This window comes from Geotrypetes seraphini, chromosome 10, assembly GCF_902459505.1.
Source record: "Geotrypetes seraphini chromosome 10, aGeoSer1.1, whole genome shotgun sequence".
Classification (NCBI taxonomy): domain Eukaryota; kingdom Metazoa; phylum Chordata; class Amphibia; order Gymnophiona; family Dermophiidae; genus Geotrypetes; species Geotrypetes seraphini.
This window is the reverse complement of record NC_047093.1, coordinates 78,955,554-78,975,449: the sequence shown is the minus strand read 5'-3', so window position 1 is coordinate 78,975,449 and position 19,896 is coordinate 78,955,554. Positions and strand designations below refer to the sequence as shown.

General features: G+C 40.5%; 1 protein-coding gene across 9 annotated transcripts in view; it reads right to left on the bottom strand.

The window, feature by feature from the left end:
* The window catches only part of STRBP (spermatid perinuclear RNA binding protein), a 307,353-nt gene that overhangs the window by 197,436 nt on the left and 90,021 nt on the right, over window positions 1–19,896 (bottom strand). For all 9 annotated transcript variants that reach the window (XM_033959926.1, XM_033959928.1, XM_033959924.1 and 6 more), the window contains exons 4-5: window positions 18,185–18,350; window positions 11,024–11,168 (exon numbers count right to left, since the gene is read on the bottom strand). In XM_033959926.1, the coding sequence (XP_033815817.1) occupies window positions 11,024–11,168; window positions 18,185–18,350 (311 nt within the window). The remainder of the gene's footprint in view (window positions 1–11,023; window positions 11,169–18,184; window positions 18,351–19,896) is intronic.

Sequence of the window (19,896 nt, the reverse complement as noted above, 5' to 3'; positions counted from 1 at the left end):
TCTATTTTACAATTCTTTGCTTATCTTTCCTCCCAGAATTTCAAATTAACAAAATGATCTAGGTAAACAAACATGAAATAAAATGTTTTTTTTAAAAAAAATGCATCAAACTAAAGAATGTCTATGTTGCAGCTAGCAAAACACACATCTTAGTAAAAAGTCATACATTACCACCCTAAAAATATAACCTTCCAAAAACTATCAAACAGTAAAAACAGAGAGCAAACAACTAAAATTTATATCAATCAGAAGATCCAAATCCCTTCCCCTATCCCATTTAACTATCCCACTTCTTTGAATTTGCACACACACACACACACACACATCTATTCATGGTGGCATTTAGTGGCTTGGAAACACTTTAAAAAGAAGAGCTTACTACTGAGCTAAAGCATTTTTCAACAGTTCAATATCCTAAGAACTGGTTTGCAAAAACTGTTAAGTTTTAGAATTAGTCCCATTTTGATATTATAGCCAGTCTCTTGGAATATTATCAATCTAGTGTTTAAGCCCGTTACATTAACGGGTGCTAGAATAGATGTGTAGACTTTTAGCATAATGGGTCGCTGAGGCGTTTCTTTCTTTCTTACTTTATGTTTTTTATCTCTCTCCCCGCCTCCCTTTCTTTCTGTCTCTGTCCCCCTGTGTGTCTCTGTCTCTTCCCTGGCCCCCTGTCTTACTGTCTCTCTCCCTGGCTGTCTGTCAGTCTTTCTTTGTTTCTGTATCTTCTCCCTTCGCGAGTGTGGGGCAGTTGTAGGCGCGCATGCGCACTCCTTCCGGCCACGGACATACGGAACATGCAGGTATGAGTGCGCATGTGCCGCTTAGGGTTTTATCTAGTCATTAAGCCCGTTACATTAACGGGTGCTAGAATATATGTCTGTCTGTCTCCCTCCGGCTGACTCTCTCTCTCTCCCTGGCCCCCTTTCTCTGTCTTTCTATCCCTCTTCCTGCCCCTGTGTCTTTCTTTCTTTCTCCCTCCCTCCCGCTGTCTGTCTGTCATTTTTTCCCATTTCCCTGTGCAGCAGCATTTCCATCCCACTTCCCTATGCAGCAGCAACAGCATTTTCCTCCTAACCTCCCCCCCCTTCCTGTGCAGAGGCAGCAGCGGTATTTCCCTTCCCCTCCAGGTCCCTGTGTAGCAGTAGCAGCATTTTCCACCACCCCGCCTGCTCCGTTTGGTCCCTCCCCCTTCTTTTACTGCATTGTCCTGCTCGATCTGGCCTGCTCTTGACCCTCCCATCCGACCCTCCCACCGCCAACAAACCTCCCGGCTCCAGCCGCATAGAGAGCACTTTAAACACGCTGCTTCGCGGCCTTCTACTGCCGATTTCCTCTCCCGCATCTGTCTCCGATGATGTCATCAGAGACGCGGCAGAGGAAATCGGCAGTAGAAGGGCGCGAAGCAGCGTGTTTAAAGTGCTGCCTATGCTGCTGGAGCCGGGAGGTTTGTGGAGGGTCAACAGGCGGAGCGGGGCTGCTCTCCACCACTCAGTTGCTGCCACTGGAATGCAAAGAGGGCTGCGAGTGTGGGGCAGTTGTAAGCACACTTCTTCCGGCCACGGACATACGGAACACGCAAGTAGAAGTGCACATGCGCGGCTTAGGATTTTATTATAGAGATTAACACAGACTCTAGCGCTGTTTATTCTTTTGTTAATCTTTTATACTTGCTCATCAAGAATTACATAAGAATAGCAATATTAGATCAGACCAATGGTCCATCTAGCCCAGTATCCTGTTTCCAACAGTGGCCAATAGTAGCAACATTCCATGCTACCGATCCCAGGGCAAGCAATGACTCAGTTAGGCGCTGGTCTTTGACCAGAGGGCCGCCGCGTGAGCGGACTGCTGGGCATGATGGACCACTGATCTGACCCAGCAGCGGCAATTCTTATGTTCCCCTGTGTCTGTCTCAATAGCAGACCATGGACATTTCCTCCAGGAACTTGCCCAAACCTTTTTTAAACCCGGCTATACTACCAGCTGTTACCACATCCTCTGGCAACGTTCAAAAGTTTAACTATTCATTGAATGAAAAAATATTTCCTCCTATTTGTTTTAAAGATATTTCCATGTAACTTCATTGAGTGCCCCCTAGTCTGCATTTTATGAAAGAGTAAAAAAATGTATTCATTTTTACCCATTCTGCACCACAATAATATCCTCCCCTCAGCTGTTTCTTTTCTAAGCTGAAGAGCCCTAACCTGTTTAGCTTTTCCTCATACGGGAGGAGTTCCATCCCTTTTATTATTTTGGTAACTCTTCTTTGAACCTTTTCTAAATCTGCTATATCTTTTTGAGAGATAACAACCAGAATAGAATGCAATACTCAGATCACACCAACCCCCTTTTCTACAAAGCCGCGCTAGCGGCTGCCGCATGGTAACATCCCTGAAGCCTATAGAGATTTAAAGGGCTTCGGGGCTGTTGCCCCACGGCAGCCACTAGTGCGGCTTTGTAGAAGAGGGGGCAAGTGTTACTTAGCAGGTTTCCAGGGAAAAGAATCACAAAGTAAGCTTTTTGAATCTTCTGTTGGCGGTAGTTATACTAAATAATTCTAATAATTTTTATAGTGAAAGCTTCTCTATATTTTTCACTTCTTCGCTTAATTTAAAAAATATTTATGCATTTTTCTATACCGTTCTCCCAGGGGAGCTCAGAACGGTTTACATGAATTTATTCAGGTACTCAAGCATTTCTCCCTGTGTCCCGGTGGGCTCACAATTTATCTAATGTACCTGGGGCAATGGGGACAGGAATTAAGTGACTTGCCCAAGATCACAAGGAGCAGCGTAGGTTTGAACCCACAACCCCAGGGTGCTGAGTCTGTAGCTTTAACCACTGCACCAAGCACTCCCCCCAATACATTTGTGTGTTAAAAATATAGGCAGTTCTCCAACTTCATTGCTCAAGATACCTTTTATTGCTGAATCACAGTAGAACTGCTAGCTGTGCTCAAACTCTACCCCAAAGTTTAACTTTATAATGTTACTGTGGCACAATGCTGATGACAGCATATCAACTACCACTCAACTTCCTTTTTAAACCCTTTTCAACATCTTATGGGATTCCACAAGGTTCCATTCTGTCCCCTCTTCTATTTAACATCTTTCTGTCCCCACTCTTAAACCTGTGTCAATCCATCGGATTTACAGCCTTTGCATATGCCGATGACATCCAATTACTGCACCCTATAGACCCGGGAAACATAAACGACATTCAGGCAGTGAACAATAAACTAGACTTAATAAAAAAAATGGCTTAACAATAACAAATTAGCATTAAATATAAATAAAACAAAAACAATGTTATTCTCCTGGAAGAAGGACATTAAATTGAGTACTACCTTTATCCTAGATAATACCTCTTTAGATATCGTTCCTTCGCTATAAATCTTAGGCATCATCGTTGATGACAAGCTTTCATTTCATGAAAACACAGGGCAAACAATTAGATCATGCTTCTTTAAATTACGCATGATACGTTCCATATCTAAATTTCTTGAGCCTAAGTCGATTAATATACTGATTCACTCACTGATCATTTCCAAAATTGATTACTGTAACTCTCTCTTTTTTAATATTCCGCAAAAAGAAAAAAGGAGACTACAAATTATCCAAAACACAGCGATCAAACTGATTTATAATGCTAAAAAATTTGATCATGTTACACCCCTGATGATAGATTCCCATTGGCTCCCCATAAGCCACCGAATCACATTCAAAATATTATTATTGGTTTTCAAATCTTTAACTTATAATGAACCTCAGTTCATTACCAGAATGCTCATTCCGTACAAAGTTCCCCGGACTCTCCGGTCAACCTCTAATAACCTATTAACAGTTCCATCCTTGAAAATAATTGGAACTAGAAGACAGGATATGTTTTCAGTAACAGCCCCTCTTTTATGGAATTCTATACCTCAACACATAAGAGATGAAAAGGACCTCATTTCATTCAAAAAAATTTTGAAAACTTACCTCTTCAGATATGCGTTTAATCTATGATTTTCTGATCTAGAATTCCTAATTATCTAGCATACTACTTTATATTTTACCCGCCCTCATGTTACCTTCCCTTTTACGTTTTTCAACTCTGGCAAAGAAATTGTAACTTTCTCCTCCTACCCTCCCCGGTTCATGTCTTGTCTCACTTAGTAAGTTTTAATTTATTTTATTGTATTTGCTTTCCACCTTTAATTTGAATTGTACATTGCTTAGGAAACTAAATAAGCGATTTATCAAGCATTAATAAAACTTGAAACTTGTGGTTCAGTGCTGATACCAGAGCTTTAAAAGATCCAGCCACCGCTCAGCACTCCTTTCTGACTTTAAGTCAAGTGGTATTGACTTTCAGCCCTCAAGGGCTACAACTGATTTGGGTTTTCAAGAAATTCTAATGAATATGCTAAACACAGATCTGCATACAACAGAGGCAACATGTACACAGATTCTTCTCATGGATGTTCGTTAGGATATGTGTTTGTGGCCCTTACAGACCATCGGTAAATACCACTACTCTAACCTGTGTAAAAATAAAACCTTATAGGAAATGAATTAAGACACACAGCTGTAGTGGAGGTGTTTCTACTCTGATCAAATTAAAAGCCAGACCTAATTAACAAACACTACCACTAGGAGCCGGATGTTTTGTTCTCAGAAAGTTTATATTCTATGAGCACTCTGGTATGTTAGCATCAACAAAACAGAATAGGCTTGGTCCAAGATGGCAGTGCCTGGAAAAGAAAAAAAACCTGCAGCCAGTGCCATTGGATTAATAAAGAAAAGCTATGCTAAAACTTGTTATCTATGCTTTTCTTAAAGTAACATACTATATTAAATTCAGGGTTATTTGGGTGAAAATAAAGTTTAAGGCCTATAACATGGTTTCCTGTAAGAAAACTAGTTTTGACTGTTTATCAAGAACTGATGGTCTTAAGTCCGAGGTCTGCCTGTACTGTCACTTTTCCATGAATTCTGTATAACCTATAAAAACTGGCTTTATTATTCATTGTAATATTCTATTCCCATGCCACTTTTTTTTTACATTTTTAGGATGTTTAAGTTTTAATGTTATCTTTTCACAGGTTTTCCAAACTACATAAACTTTCAAACCCACCTCCCCATAAAAATCTCCAATTAACCCTTTGTTTCTTAAAACTACAGGAAAAATATCTGGAAATTTTAATGTGGCCCACTAGTCATAAGTGCTTGAAATGTAAAGTGATTCTTTCCCAAACTTATAAATTAAAAAGGGGGGGGGGGGGGGAATTGTCCAATTTAGATTCAGTCAATCTGCTTGCATGTCACAAAGTACATTTATTTCAGTAAAACCAAGTCTGTCAGAGTAAATAATGTTTCAGTTATGAGGCAAAAACCCTCAGTTATAATAGCCAAGGGCATTCTCCACCTTCTAAGGGCTCTATTATGAAACTCTATTTTAACTTTGTATTTATTTTTTTAAGATGAGCTCCTTGCTGACTTACTGTAGGCTTCACTGTGAAAGCAGTGCATAGTGTAAGGGAGGTAGTCTCCATCACATTGAATACCACAAGGATTTACAAAGGAGGATGATACAGAATTTGCAATAGCATCCTCTTACAGAAAAAGCTCTTGCATACTAAGAGGGGGGGGGAGGCACATTTCCTCTTGGAAAGCAGTGTAGATGCCTAAGTGTTACATTCATGCTAACTAAACATTATATGTATTTAAGAACAGAAGGAAGCAAAAAAATGAGGTGCTACCTTAATGTCACACAGTAGTTATTAAAAAACGAGCAATCTGTGTATATTTTACTGAATCAAACTGACATCAGGGCATGAAGGCACATACAGCATTCTCAGTGAACAAGGAGAAGCACTAGAGACAATCCACTGCACCTAACCTTGTTTGTCTGGTTATAGGAGATTAGTGTACTCAAACCATGCTGCAAGAAATGCTGGCCAGTTTTTGTCTAAGGTCTAACCAACCCCCAAACTCAAACATAAAAAAAATAAATAAATAAATCTACCCTGTAGCTCAGTATACTAATAAAAGTGAATAGGATTAACAATTAATTTCTTGAACTTGATGAAGCAACAAAATAGTACAGCAGTGAGTGTATCAGATAAGATGACCTTTAAGCCATACATTTCTAATTGGTCTAGAGAAGCGATTCCATTAAACATACATGCAAAATGATTTGAGATTTAGGAGGTTGTCTAAATAGGGGCCACTCACTTACAGATAGTTCTAAGTAAAATTTGCATAACAAATGTTTTTACTAGTAACAAGGCCAAATGGATCCTGAAGCAATTCACAAACAGGAGGCCAGCTCTTGGAAAGATGACTCTGTAGCACATTCCCCGCATGTGGCCTGTATGAAGACTTCCAAAGCAACAAGGGAAGAATGAACAACTTATTAATATTCAATTACATTTATATAAGCTGAAGCACAGAATTTAAGAGGCTTGCCAGAGGGAAAAACATCTGGAACTTGCATCTCAAGACATACGTTAATGCAGTAAATACTACTAAAACCATGTCTATTCCCTTATATTATTTAGTTACTTCCTCATATTCCACATTTCTGTACCTCATACTAGCGAAAGACAAGGGGACAAATTTTCCCCAACCACGTGGAATTTCTCAAGCTCTCTCCTGTAAGCTTTGTCCTTATCTGCACAAGCCTTGAGTATAAATTTTTATTTATATATTGCAAAAGCCTTTTGGTTCTATATGGTTTACAAAACAAATGTGTTCAAGGCTTTTGTGGTTAAGGCAGAACTTGCAGAAATGGAACAAGAACAAGGACAGAACTTGTGGGGACGGGACAGGAATATTGAGAGTCCACAGGACAGATTTGTCCCCGTGTCATTCTCTGGCTCAAATTTCATTATTAGGCAGAAATAAAATTATATGTCTTCATCTTTCCACATCATGGACCATACTGAGTTGAGAACAATCATGACATTCCTCTTCAGAATCACTATAAATTTTGAGATTTTCCAATACTGAGAACTAATAAGCAAGAAGCAGACCAACTTTTATTTACTGTTGCTCACATCATAAAGAAACCGCATTACTGCTATGATTAGAGCAGAACTAATATAAGATTAAAACAATGGTACGTCTGGAAAAAAAATTGCTAGGAAAACATCCAATAAAAACTGAATAAAATAAAAATCAAGGAGGTCTATCAAATCTTTCTAGATTTTTACTCTGCAAAAATTTAATTTGAACACAGCCAAAAATATGCAGACCCAAAAAACAGCATTATTAGACTAGAAATTTTTTTCTTCATAAAGCATTGTTCAGCACAAATGTTTCCAAAGTTTGTTGCTTGAAAATGCACACAAGACAGACAACTCAAATAAATTACAACATATGTATATGCATTCCCACTTTGAGCAACTTTGACACTGTGCTTCTCAAAACTCTTAGGGGCACACCTAGTCAGTCGAGTTTTCAGGAGTTCCATGCTCTCCAATTCATGCGGATTTCTCATGCACTCCTGAAAATCCAATTGGCTAGGTATGCCTCTGAAAGAAGCTTCAGAAACATTGTCTATATGTCCTCTTCCGCCAATCGGGCCAATAAAAACTGCCTCCTCAATATACTTCTAGTACTCTTCGCTATGACCAGTCTGGTCTCTAGAACAAGCTCTGTTATTGTAACCTATTTGTTGTCATGACTAGTCTGTTTTCAAATGATTGTGAATATCTACTTGTAACCCGTTCTGAGCTTCTGGGAGAATGGGATAGAAATAAAAATAAATAAATTGTTCTAACAGACTTCTGACATAGTCCTGGTTGTCTATCAAAGAGTTGTTGAGGGATAGTTGAGGTTAAGGTTAAGATAACCCTTATATATGAGGCTAGTATGACACCAATATTTATGACAATTAATACATCCTCTACAATATTTCTTTTCCAGAAGGTGGTTAAACTTTCTAGAGTCTAGCACAATGATCTTCACAGTTTTTCCCAAGGGGGCACTCCTCTGCCCCTTAAAAAAGCTCTCAATGTAAGATTCAAGACCATGTGCTAGGCACATTATACTATGTAAGGGGGAATTCCCCCTCTAAAGACCACAGCTGGCCTGGCGGCTGCCCCCTGAAGTGGTCAGCCTTGCTGCTTATGCATATTCAAAGTGACTCATGCATTTAAAACAAAGTCTACACCCTCACACTTTATTTCCCTAAGTCAAATGTAGGTAATTCTGGTCTTCAAAGCCCTCAAGCAGATCAGGTTTTCAGGATATTTACAATGAATATTAGGTTGGTCAAAAAAAAAAATGAAGTTCTTGGGACATGACCTCCACAAGTCTATTTTTGTTCTATGTCAATTGTGCCAAATTATAATACTTTTGGTGAACATTTAGAGATTGCTCAATAATTTTTACTTTAATATATAAAATGCAAGTACAGAATTTATATCATTTTTCCATCTAAACCTGAATTGTGAGCAAATACACATGGAAAGACATTAATACACATAGGGGAGCATAATCAAAACTTCAAAATGTCCAAAAACCTGCCTAAGCCAGCACTTGGACGTCTTAATAGCAGGGAAGTCCAAGTGCTGATAATCAAAAGCTTTCTGGACGTTCAGCAGCACTTCTAAGCTTCAAATCGGGCAGGCTTCCACCTAGATGTCCTGAAGCAATAATCGCAGCTTTTCCAGGACATCCTAGGCAGATTTAGACCAAAATAAAACAGGTCTTAGAACCCCAAAGGTGACCATACAAGATGACCACTGAAGGGTTTAATGCACGAATCCCCTTACACCCTAGTGGTCACGACCGCCTCTTACCACCCAGAGATAGGGGGAAAAAGCCAGCAAATTGGAAGGCTTGCCATCAGCAGATCACAGCAGAGAAAGCCCCATCAGCTGAACTGGTTTTGGGGATTCCTGCCAGCTTAGCTGATGGGGATTCCCCCTGCCAGGATAATAAGAATATCAGCTGGAGCCCTACACTCCTCCCTCAATCCCCGACAATATCTCCCCCACATCCCCAGGCAACCCCCCCATCACCCACTATCAGACAACACTCCTCACATCACCCAACCTCCCCCCACTCCCCATCACCCAACACTCCCTTCCCATCACTCAAAACCACCAGACATGAGGCAACACTGCCCCCCACATCACCCAATACCCCCATCAGGCAACACCGCTTCCCACATCACTCACCACCACCTGACATAAGGCAACACCGCCCTCCCACATCACCCGACACCCCTATACCTGCCGATGCAAAATCGGCAGGAAGGAAGCCCATTCCCTCCTGCCTACAGGGCCGTGTGATGAGAATGACAGGCCTTCCCCCTCCCATTGCATCTTGGGATGCAGTGGGAAGGGCCTAAGCCCCTGATTGGCATTTTGTGGGTGTCAGTTTTGCCTCATGTCGGGGATTTCGGGTGATGTGGTGGGTGGTGTTGCTTCATATCATGTGGTGTCGGTGATATGTGTGGGGATATTGCCTGAAGTCAGGGGTGTCAGGTGATGTGGGAGGCAGTGTTTCCTCATGTCAGGTGGTGGTGGTGGTTGTGGGTGATGTGGGGGAAAAGGGTGTTGTCTCATGTTGGTGGTGTCGAATGATGTGTGGGGTGTCAGGAGATGGGGAGGGGAGTGTTGCCTGATATCAGGGGTGTAAGGCTCCAGCTGATCCATCAGTTGAGCCAGCAGGAATCCCCAAAACCAGCTAGATTACACAAGGCGAGAAGTACAACCAATTGTCCTATTTTCATTGGCCAAGAAAACACAGAACACACTGAACTGCTCACTTGTAACACAGAAATCAAACAAAACAGAAGGAAAGCTTATACTTTCAAGTTTCAGAGGTAGTTTAGACAAGGCCACCTGCACACTAATGACTACAGAAATGTTTCATGATGCCAAATATATATATATTTTTTTAAGATTTTTTTTTTTTTGCATGTGCTTATAATCCTAGAGCTCTTTTGGATTTCATTTTCAAATTCCCCCCACCCTCTGTTCACTACTTTTAATTAACACTGACCAGCATTTCTCACAGTATAGTTGCTAGATATGGGGAGCAGGAAAGAATAAAGCAGAGAGACTTGTGCCAAGTCTAGAAATGGGAAAACAGCAACAGGGAGTCCCCTCTTGCCCAGATGGGCCCCAGCTGCCTCGCATGTCATGACAGAATTTGGCCAGTTGGTCAAAGGTCTGATGTAGTCCAGTATTACTAGGCAAGTTTCTAGGGACAGGCTTGGGAAGCTGAAGCAAAAATTATGGACAATAAGATCAAAAATATAAATACAAAACCCCCAACACAAGGTTATATTAGTACTATGTTAAGCCAGATAGTTCAACTTTACAGCTGCCAAAATCAGCATTTAAATTTTCATTAGGAGACTTTTGTTAGATTGCAATTTGAGTAACAAAACAGTCAATGTTACAAGGCATTTTTTTCACAAAGCTATACCCAACATATATTCAGTATCAGAAACCTCACAGGAGGAAATAAAAGTCTCGTATTTTACAAATATCTTCAACTATTCCCCACTTATGAAGTTCTTTACCTACAGAAAAAAAAGATAAAGAGATGTACAATCTAAATATATAATAAAGCAACGATACTACTCTAGGATACAACTGCCAGTGTTTCTTTGAACTAAAGAAAAATTAGGGAGATATGTGTACTTAAAAAAAAAAATAAACTACAGCTTAATTTAGAGAATAACCCACACAGGTTCCTTCAATAACATATGTTTTAACACAGCAGCAGAATAAATGAAATTTGTTTATTAATTGAGTGTCTTATGGGTGATTATGTAAAAAATAAGATGAAGTGTAATTACAATGGACAGTTCGTTATCTAATCATAACTTGGTCAAATACCTGAAACAGCTTTGTATGCAGCTGTGCAGCCATAAAACAAAAATGTAATTTAGTTTAAAAAGTGTTTTCAATGGCTTAAAAATATGAAATGCTTGACAATGTACTTGAATGCCAACACCTGCAATAAATAAATGATGTACTGTATTTTAAGAAAATAAAATCATTTTTATCTACCTCCATCTTTCTTTTCTGTTTCTTCCCTGATTAAAGGTGATGTAAGTATAACCTTTAAAGTTAACTTGGGTTCCTTTGTATTGTGAATAATTAAGCAAGCTTCATCTATGCTTTGTTCCACTTGATATTTCTCTTCTGTTAGTTTCTGAAAGACAGCAGATTAAAGTTACACAAAGAGGCTATAGCATATTCACAAGCTGCATCAAATATTCTAAAAAATTTTCTGCTTCAACTTTTTGAATACCTAGTGATTGTTTTGGTTTCTGGAAGAGCCAGGTGTTTTGAATCTTCTAATCACAGTGATGATCACATTTAATTACAAAAACTGCAAAGACATTCTGTACTGTGATGCATTAAAGCAGTGTTCTTAAATGCAAGCTCAAGAGCCAGTAGCAGTCCCCATGCACCATGGGTATGGCTTCTAACTCTTCTATCAATATTTCCCTCACCTTTTTCAGACTTGCTGCTGGCCCTGTCTTCAGAACTGTGTTGTTTTTCCTCAAGACTGCAGCTCTCAGCAAGTGCCAAATGTAAAAAAAACTCCCACACTACAGTTGAAAAACTGTATGAACAGTGGCATTTGGATAGCAGGTTTATCAAACTGAGAGCTACATGATACTGGGAAAAAGCAAACTGTCCAAGAAGGTGCCTGCAGCAAGGCTCTGGAGGTAAGACCCAGATTTGAGAGAGCAGAAAAAAGAATAGTAACTAACTGGGAGGATAGATTGGTGGTGGGAGTTTAGATTGATTGAAATAGGGTTGGGGAACATTGTTTGTTAGGGGAAAATATGGGCTGGGGGGGAAGATAAGCTGAGTAAGTCTGGAGAATCAGACCATTTTATTTATACATATTTGCTGAGTTTACCTCCACCCTCCTTTTAATTTCCTAGGGTGCCTTCTGCTTCATCAAGCACTGGTCCTAGCTCTCTCACTGATATTTTTTGGCTGTTGCCCTTCCTTTAAACATAGTGAAGATCACTGCATTAACATCTATCCCGTGGAGCTAGAAGATGTATAATGTGTCTCATGAGCAGATAGCTTTTGAGTAGTCGTATCCATGGATGGTCTAAAAAGCTCATCCCCTGGACAGGGAGCATTGGCCAAGCAGTCCTTGTGATTCAAGCTCAGAGACACAAAGCCAGGCAAGACGCTTCATGGTCACCGACATGGCCGCAGATCGTGATGTAAGTTCAAAAGTAGTGTGAACCATATATTTCCGCAATTGAAAAGCCGAAGCAATGAGTTGTTAGAAACCCGGCAGCTTACGGGATGGAATATATTTTGAAAAGACGCAATTTTTTTGACCAAATATTTCAGGTAAAACGAGAAATGGAAATTATAGTTACCAGCTCTGTTGGCCAACATTGCATTCTGGTAAATACGCTTACCCAAACTTGTCCATCGCCCGACCTTCTCTGCCAGGAGGTACACGTGCATGGACACTAGCTCCAGACAATTTCTTTAGAGTGGATTCAACCACGAAAGATTCATGAAGGAGCTGCGGTTTAGCAGAACCTGGAATAGGAACCACCCTGTACAAAGAGTCCATTTTTTTTAGGAGTCACAATCTCCCTATTTCTTTCAGATTCTGCAGATGAAACTTTCAAGTCCGCATCCGACAGGTTGAAACCACCCAGCTACAGCACCTCCCCTTTCTTTCTCAACTTTTGTATATCCGTAATCAAATCTTTGTCAATTTGCTGCGATTGAGTCGGAGGTCTGTAGACAACACCCAAGTGGATAAAGTTCCAACTTCTCTTTTCAAAACAATCCATATCCCTTCTTCCTTTTCCCAGGCCCCCTGCATTTCAGTCGCTTTAATATCTACTCCACCACCTTTTCAACCATCTCTGTCCTTCCTAAAAAGATTATAGCCCGGTATGTTGGCGTCCCATCCATGGGGATCACTGAACATGTCCCTATGATAGCAACAATATTCAAGTCTGCCTTTCTGCCTCTAACATCAGGGCTTGCAGATCCTGACTTTTGTTGCTTAGACTGTGGCCGTTTGTGGTCATTGCTTTCCAGCTACTATTCCTCAATAATCTCATTTTTTGAATAGTTTTAAATTTCAGCTCATTTCCTGTTGCATCGCTAGAAAGTGAATTGCTAATATTGTTTTCATTGCTATCTTTATCATCATCAAATCTTTTCTTTTGCTGGGGGTGGCCACTGAAGTAACCTCCATACATACGCCACCCCCACCTTCTAGTTTAAATACCTAGAAACATATTGCCTGAATTTCTCAGCTAAGATTCTTTTTCCTGCCATGGTAAGATGCAGCCCATCATTACAATACAGTCTCTTGTTTTTCCATGTATTGCCCCATACTTCTATGTACCTAAAGCCTTCTTGATGACACCAGGCTTTGAGCCACCTATTGAAATTCTCAGTATTTTGTACTCTTTCCTCTCCCTTTCCATAAGTAGGCAGCACTTCTGAAAAAGCTACAGTCTTTATAAAAGGTTTTATCCCCTTCTTTAGCTCCCAAAAAGCTTTCTGTGCTGCAAGTCCATTAGTTCTGAGGTGGATAATAATATCAGGGTTCAAATTATTTGTTTCTTCCAAAATTACAGTCAGTATTTGTCTGGCATTCTTGGTAGCTTAAGATCTTGGAAGGCATTGAGTTCCTTGTCCTGTATTCCAAGGTTAATCCCTCTGATGATGGAATCCCCTAGTAGCAATACTTTCATGGTTTGAGGTTTTTTTTTATATGTGCTTTGGGGGTGCTTTACTTCACAAGTTATCTTCACTGGTTCTAGTTCGTCCTCAGGTCTTTTATCGTGAGCATCACAATGCTCTAATGGAGCAAAGGGATTCTTTAGGGGTAACAAGTGTGAAAGTGGATGTTTCTGTGACACATGCCACAGTCTACCTGAGCCTACTGTGATCCATTTATTCCTGGATTGTTTTATTCTTTGGAGAAGTGGTATATTTGTGTGGGGTGATTGTAGCTGCTTTAATTACCTTCAACTCCTGGTTAAATATACAGAGCTCCTCTTTGATACTAGCAAGTTGAATACCAAGGGACAAGCCTTGAGCCTCCAGATGGTGTGCCTGGGAACTAAAGCACCACAAAGATTGCACTGAATTAAATTCATCTTGATTGGTTGGGAATTGGGATTGACTGAGAATTCTTGATTATTGGGCTGTCTATATATGAGTTGCAGACCCTGGGGTGTGTGGGATTAAAGTCCCAGTGAGTCACCAAGATCCCTATCAGCAGACCTTAAGCTATAAAGAACCAATTACTTCAATGGGATCTACTAGGTATGTTCTAATGACCCAGACTAGCCAATGTTGGGGAAATGATGCTGGGCTTTGAAGGACGTCTGGCTTGACTTAGCAAAGCATATTCTTATGAAATTTATTTATTTATTCAATTTTTACTGTTCTTCCAGGAGAGCTCAGAACAGTTTACATGAGTTTATTCAGATATTCAAGCATTTTTCCCTGTCTGTCCCGACGGGCTCACAATCTATCTAACATACCTGGGGCAATGGGGGGATTAAGTAACTTGCCCAGGGTCACAAGGAGCAGCGTTGGTTTGAACCCACAACCCCGGGGTGCTGATGCTGTAGCATTAACCACTGCGCCACACTCTCCCCTTCTTTACTTAACAAAATGTCAACTATTTATTTGGTCTCAATAGGAATCTCTGGTAATGTTCACAACTGGTTCCAAGGCTTCCTTAAAACTCGAACATACAGAGTCAAGTCAAAAGAGCATCTATCCGACCCATGGTCAAACCCATGTGGAGTACCACAAGGATCGCCATTATCTCCTATATTATTCAACCTCTTCATAGCATCCCTCGGCAATACCCTAGACGCCCTAAACACAATATCATTCAGCTATGCGGATGATATAACAATCCTCATCCCCTTCAACATAAAAGACCCCTTATCAACAAACCACCTGAAAATAATAATGGAAACGGTAGAAAAATGGATGTCAAGTCATAAACTGAAACTGAACTCGGAAAAAACTAAATTCCTACTATTAGAGAAGGAAAAAAAACCTTCATGCACAGAACTGGAATTAAACACAATCAAGTACCCAAAGCAAAGCACACTCAAGATCCTAGGAATTCAACTAGACAGAAATTGCACAATGCAGACCAAAATCCACAAAATCATCCAAAGAGCATTCTTCACAATGCGCAACCTAAGAAAAATAAGAAAATTCTTCATCAAGGATCAATACAAGATAGTAGTACAATCCCTAGTACTAAGCATAGTAGATTACTGCAACAGCCTATACCTATCATGCCCAAACTATATGATAAAACAATTACAGACTGTTCAGAACACGGCCCTCAGACTCATCTACTCCCTCAGCAAATTTGACCACATCACCAATGCTTACCTTGACTCACACTGGCTACCAATAAAAGCAAGATCCCAGTTCAAATTCTACTGTCTACTATACAAAGTAACACACGGAACAGCACCCAGCTACCTAAACAAAAGACTACACCGTAATCTCTCACACAGATTAAGGAGAACTCAAAACCTATTCGCTTACCCTCCTCTCAAAGGTACACGACGCAAGAAACTATACGACAGCCTTTTAGCTACACAGGCAGCAAAAATTGACACTACCATTTCCAATCTACTGATCAAATCAACAGACATAAAAGAATTCCGAAAAGAAATCAAAACTCATCTCTTCAAAAAATACTTTCCATCATTTTAACCTCAACATAGCACTAGAAAATACACACACGAACACCCCACCATAACTATACCTAAACATTGTACAACTCACTTCATCAACCTACTATTTATCTACTATGTGCTCTAAATTTCTCCTGGAAACTTCCAGACTAACAATTGTAACTTGATACATTCCTGATTCTATGTACTGTAATATTTCTGAAATTGCCCAGTCTCCTAATTTGTAATCCGCTTAGAACCGCAAGGCACAAGCGGAATAGAAATCTGTAATGTAATGTAATGTACCATGAAAACGACCACAAGTGATCTGGAGATGACAAACCCCATTCTGAAGTACCCATTTAAAACACTGTGAATAAAGTAAAGTTAATGATGACAGAATGCTCTGATATAATCACCTTTCAATATGCTGACTGCTTTATAACACAAATTATTTTTGAGAAGTTCCAAACAGATTTGAAAATCTATTCATGCTACAGCAGAAAATGAATACATTTCTCTCTCTCACAAACCTAACATTTCAAACAGATCTTTTACTAAAAACAAGACATCTAAAGAGTAGTGCTGCCTAATTCAAATCGATTCACCAATTCAGATCAGTGAGTCGATTCAATTCACTTTCTAAAAAAAAAAAACAAAACAAAAAAAAACGGACTCACCGATTCAGTGAGTCCTGACACCTCCAGGTCTCCTAAAGCAGCAGCAGTGGTGGCTGGCGGGAAGAACATAAGAATAGCCTTACTGGGTCAGACCAATGGTCCATCAAGCCCAATAGCCCGTTCCTACTGTGGCCAATCCAGGTCACCAGTACCTGGCCAAAACCCAAGCTGTAGCAATATTCCAAGCTACCGATACAGGGCAAGCAGTGGCTTCCCATGTGTCTTTCTCAATAACAGACTATGGACTTTCCTCTAGGAACCTGTCCAAACCTTTCTTAAAACCAGTTACGTTATCCTCTCTTACCACACCCTCTGGCAACGCGTTCCAGAGCTTATCTATTCTCTGAGTGAAAAAAAAATTTCCTCCTATTGGTTTTAAAAGTATTTCCCCTAATCTTTGTAATTTTTGACGGAGTGAAAAATCGATCTACTTGTACCCGTTCTACTCCATTCAGGATTTTGTAGACTTCAATCATATCTCCCCTCAGCCATCTCTTTTCCAAGCTGCTCCTGGCCTGCTCCACCAGGGCCTTTATTCTGCCTCATCACTGATGTTGCAGAAGTGGGAAGCCATAGCAGGACAGGCCAGAAGCAGCCTGTTCAGAGTGCTGCTTCTTCCCAACGGCCACCATCACCGCTGCTGCAGTTTTGGGAGGCCTGTATATCAGATCTCACGGTGGAGGGGGGTCAGGAGGTACTGCACAGGGAGATGGGAGGGAGGGATGGAAAGCTGTTGTACATCAGGGAAGAGAGAATAGAGAAAGAATTGTTGGATATGGGGTGGAGGAGAGAAAGGGAGAGATGCAACAAAGAGGTAGAAAATGTTGAGAGGGAGAAATCCTGCATAGGGTGGAGGGCAGGGATAGAGATGATGAATGGAAGAGAGAAAGAAATGTTGCACATGATAATGGAGGGAGTGAAGGAAGAGAGAGATTCTGCATGGACAGGAAAAGAGAGAGAGAGAGAGAGAGAGAGAGAGAAAGATGGTAGACAATGGGAAAGAAACAGAAATATTGGATATGGCAATGGAAGAGAAGGTACAGAGATGGAAGATGGATGGTGAACATGGAGAAAGAAGAAAACGTCAAATGGGTAGGAGACCCTGGCAAGCGAGTTAACAGAAGACAAAAAGAAACCAGAGCCTGGGACCAACAAGATTTGAATAATAAAATGACCAGATAACAAAATGTAGAGAAAATAATTTTATTTTCTATTTTGTGATTACAATATGTCAGATTTGAAATGTGTATCCTGCCAGAGCTGGTGTTAAAGACAGTGAGCGTGAGCTAGGACCAAAAGAGAGAGGAAAAGTCTTTTATGTTCATTTTGTTTACAGCACAGCACCAGCGTGGGGTTGGAGAGAGCAAAGGGGGGTGGGGTGGGTGAAGAGGCTACAAAATAAACCCGCCAGGACGTTTGAAAAACAAACAAACAAAAAACCAAAACACGCAATATGGCAAGAAAAGTGAATTGAATTTTTTTTAAAAAAATCAATTCAATGGGCCAAATTGAATCAAAAATTTTTCCCCTGAATCAAGCAGCACTACTAAAGAGCAAAGCAAAAATGGATCATTTCATTATGACTAAGACGCCATGTAATTTGTTACTTTTCAATTATTGTTCACTTAAGTTATGAGTATTTATCAAAAGACAGTGGTATGCATGACAATATATGTACAGTTAACACACTGCTATTTGCACCTTCACAGATGGTATTTTATTTAGTACAAAATTCATTACCATCTTTACCTACTGCAGTTTTAGCAGAAAATGATTTGCAGTGCTATTAATCATAATGACATGACACTCCTAAATTAACTCACCTGAATTTGAAACGGAAGATTGTCTTTAACTTCATTTAATAAAATCTCTGTAGGCTTTTCTTTGCACATGAGAACAAGCTCCAAGTCCATATCATTTTTTATAAGCAAGCCTTTCGCAACCAAGCCAATTCTCATGACACCACACAAGATCCGATCACTTTGTTCACTGAAAATATTACAATTTTAAATCATTATTACATTGTACATTAGATTTATCTATACCTGATTTTTCCCATAATTATATACTTCTTAAAGAATAATTACATTTCATCATGTCACATGAAAACACTATACAACAAGATAACAGATGCAGACATGTACGAAGGACTGCGGAAAAGTTCTCAGCCCAGCCAAGACGAGAATGATGGGGAGCCATGAAATTTAAAAGTTATTCTACATTTTTCTTGACACTTTTCCTTTCAATGATATGAAATGAAATGAAAAGTGATTTGTATGTTTCATATTATTTCATTTTTACAGATCAAACGCTGTAGAGGTTATGGCTACTTCAAAATGGGAGCTTCTTGAATCATCTAAAACTAATGAATTATGCCCTATTGCAAACCAAAGGAGGGACCTACCTAGACGCTACCAGGTCTACCCACTGCACTCATACAAAGACCCGCTCATTCACTTAACACACAAACAACAAGAAAAAAGAAAAAAAAGTTATTTGGTTGAAGCTGGCTGGGGATTGGTCTGACTGAAAGGGGAGGAGTCTGTACTCCATTTTGAAGACACTGGTTGCTGGAGAATTCCACGCCTCAGCTTCTGTGTGTGTGGATGTGAGCAGTTGGAGCACTTGGAGAGCCTCTACAATTGCTGGTGGAGTAGGCTGGAATCATTCCCCTGACACAGCTCAGCGAAACTGAGGTTTTCCCGTCGGGAAAGAGTGGCTGTGGGGCCAGGCAGGCTTGCACTTTTTGGATGCATGGAAGACAGCCTGGACACCGTCTGCAGCTAAGTGTTTGTTTTTTCCTGCTTACCATTGACTGTGTTTGAGACTCATATGTGTTGCTTGCTTTACTCACATTTTTTTGAAGTTTTGTTATTTGGCGTGCTAGATTTTTTTTGAGGTGGTTCCTATGAGGGCTGCTATAGTGTTTCTCACTGCTGAGTGAACCGATACATTTTGGACCTTGCTTAATGGTTGTTTATAAGTAGAGTTTTTTGCCATATGAAGATGAACTGAGGCTTTTTCTCCACTTTTTTTCTTGTTTGTGTGTTAAGTGAATGAGCGGGTCTTTGTGAGTGCAGTGGGTAGACCTGATAGTGTCTAGGTAGGTCCCTCCTATGGTTTCCAATAGGGCATAATTCAGCTTGCTTTCAGCTTGTTCTGAGATCAGGGCAGGCAGAGGAGGAGAGGGCTGAGGAGAGAAGCAGAAGGCAGGACAGAGGAGACACGTGGAGGCAGATGGGAAGAAGCAGGAGAGAGCCAGAGGGTGAGGGGCTGAGACGAGAGTTAGCTCCGACCACCCCCTGACATCACCGGCAGCAGACTCGGAGCTCCCCCTTAAAAGGGGAGGGGCTAAGGATCGCAGATCAGCTTGCTTTCAGCTTGTTCTGAGATCGGGGCAGGCAGAGGAGAAGAGGGCTGAGGAGAGAAGCAGAAGGCAGGACAGAGGAGACACGTGGAGGCAGAAGGGAAGGAGCAGGAGAGAGCCAGAGGGTGAGGGGTTGAGGCGAGAGTTAGCTCCGCCCACCCCCTGACA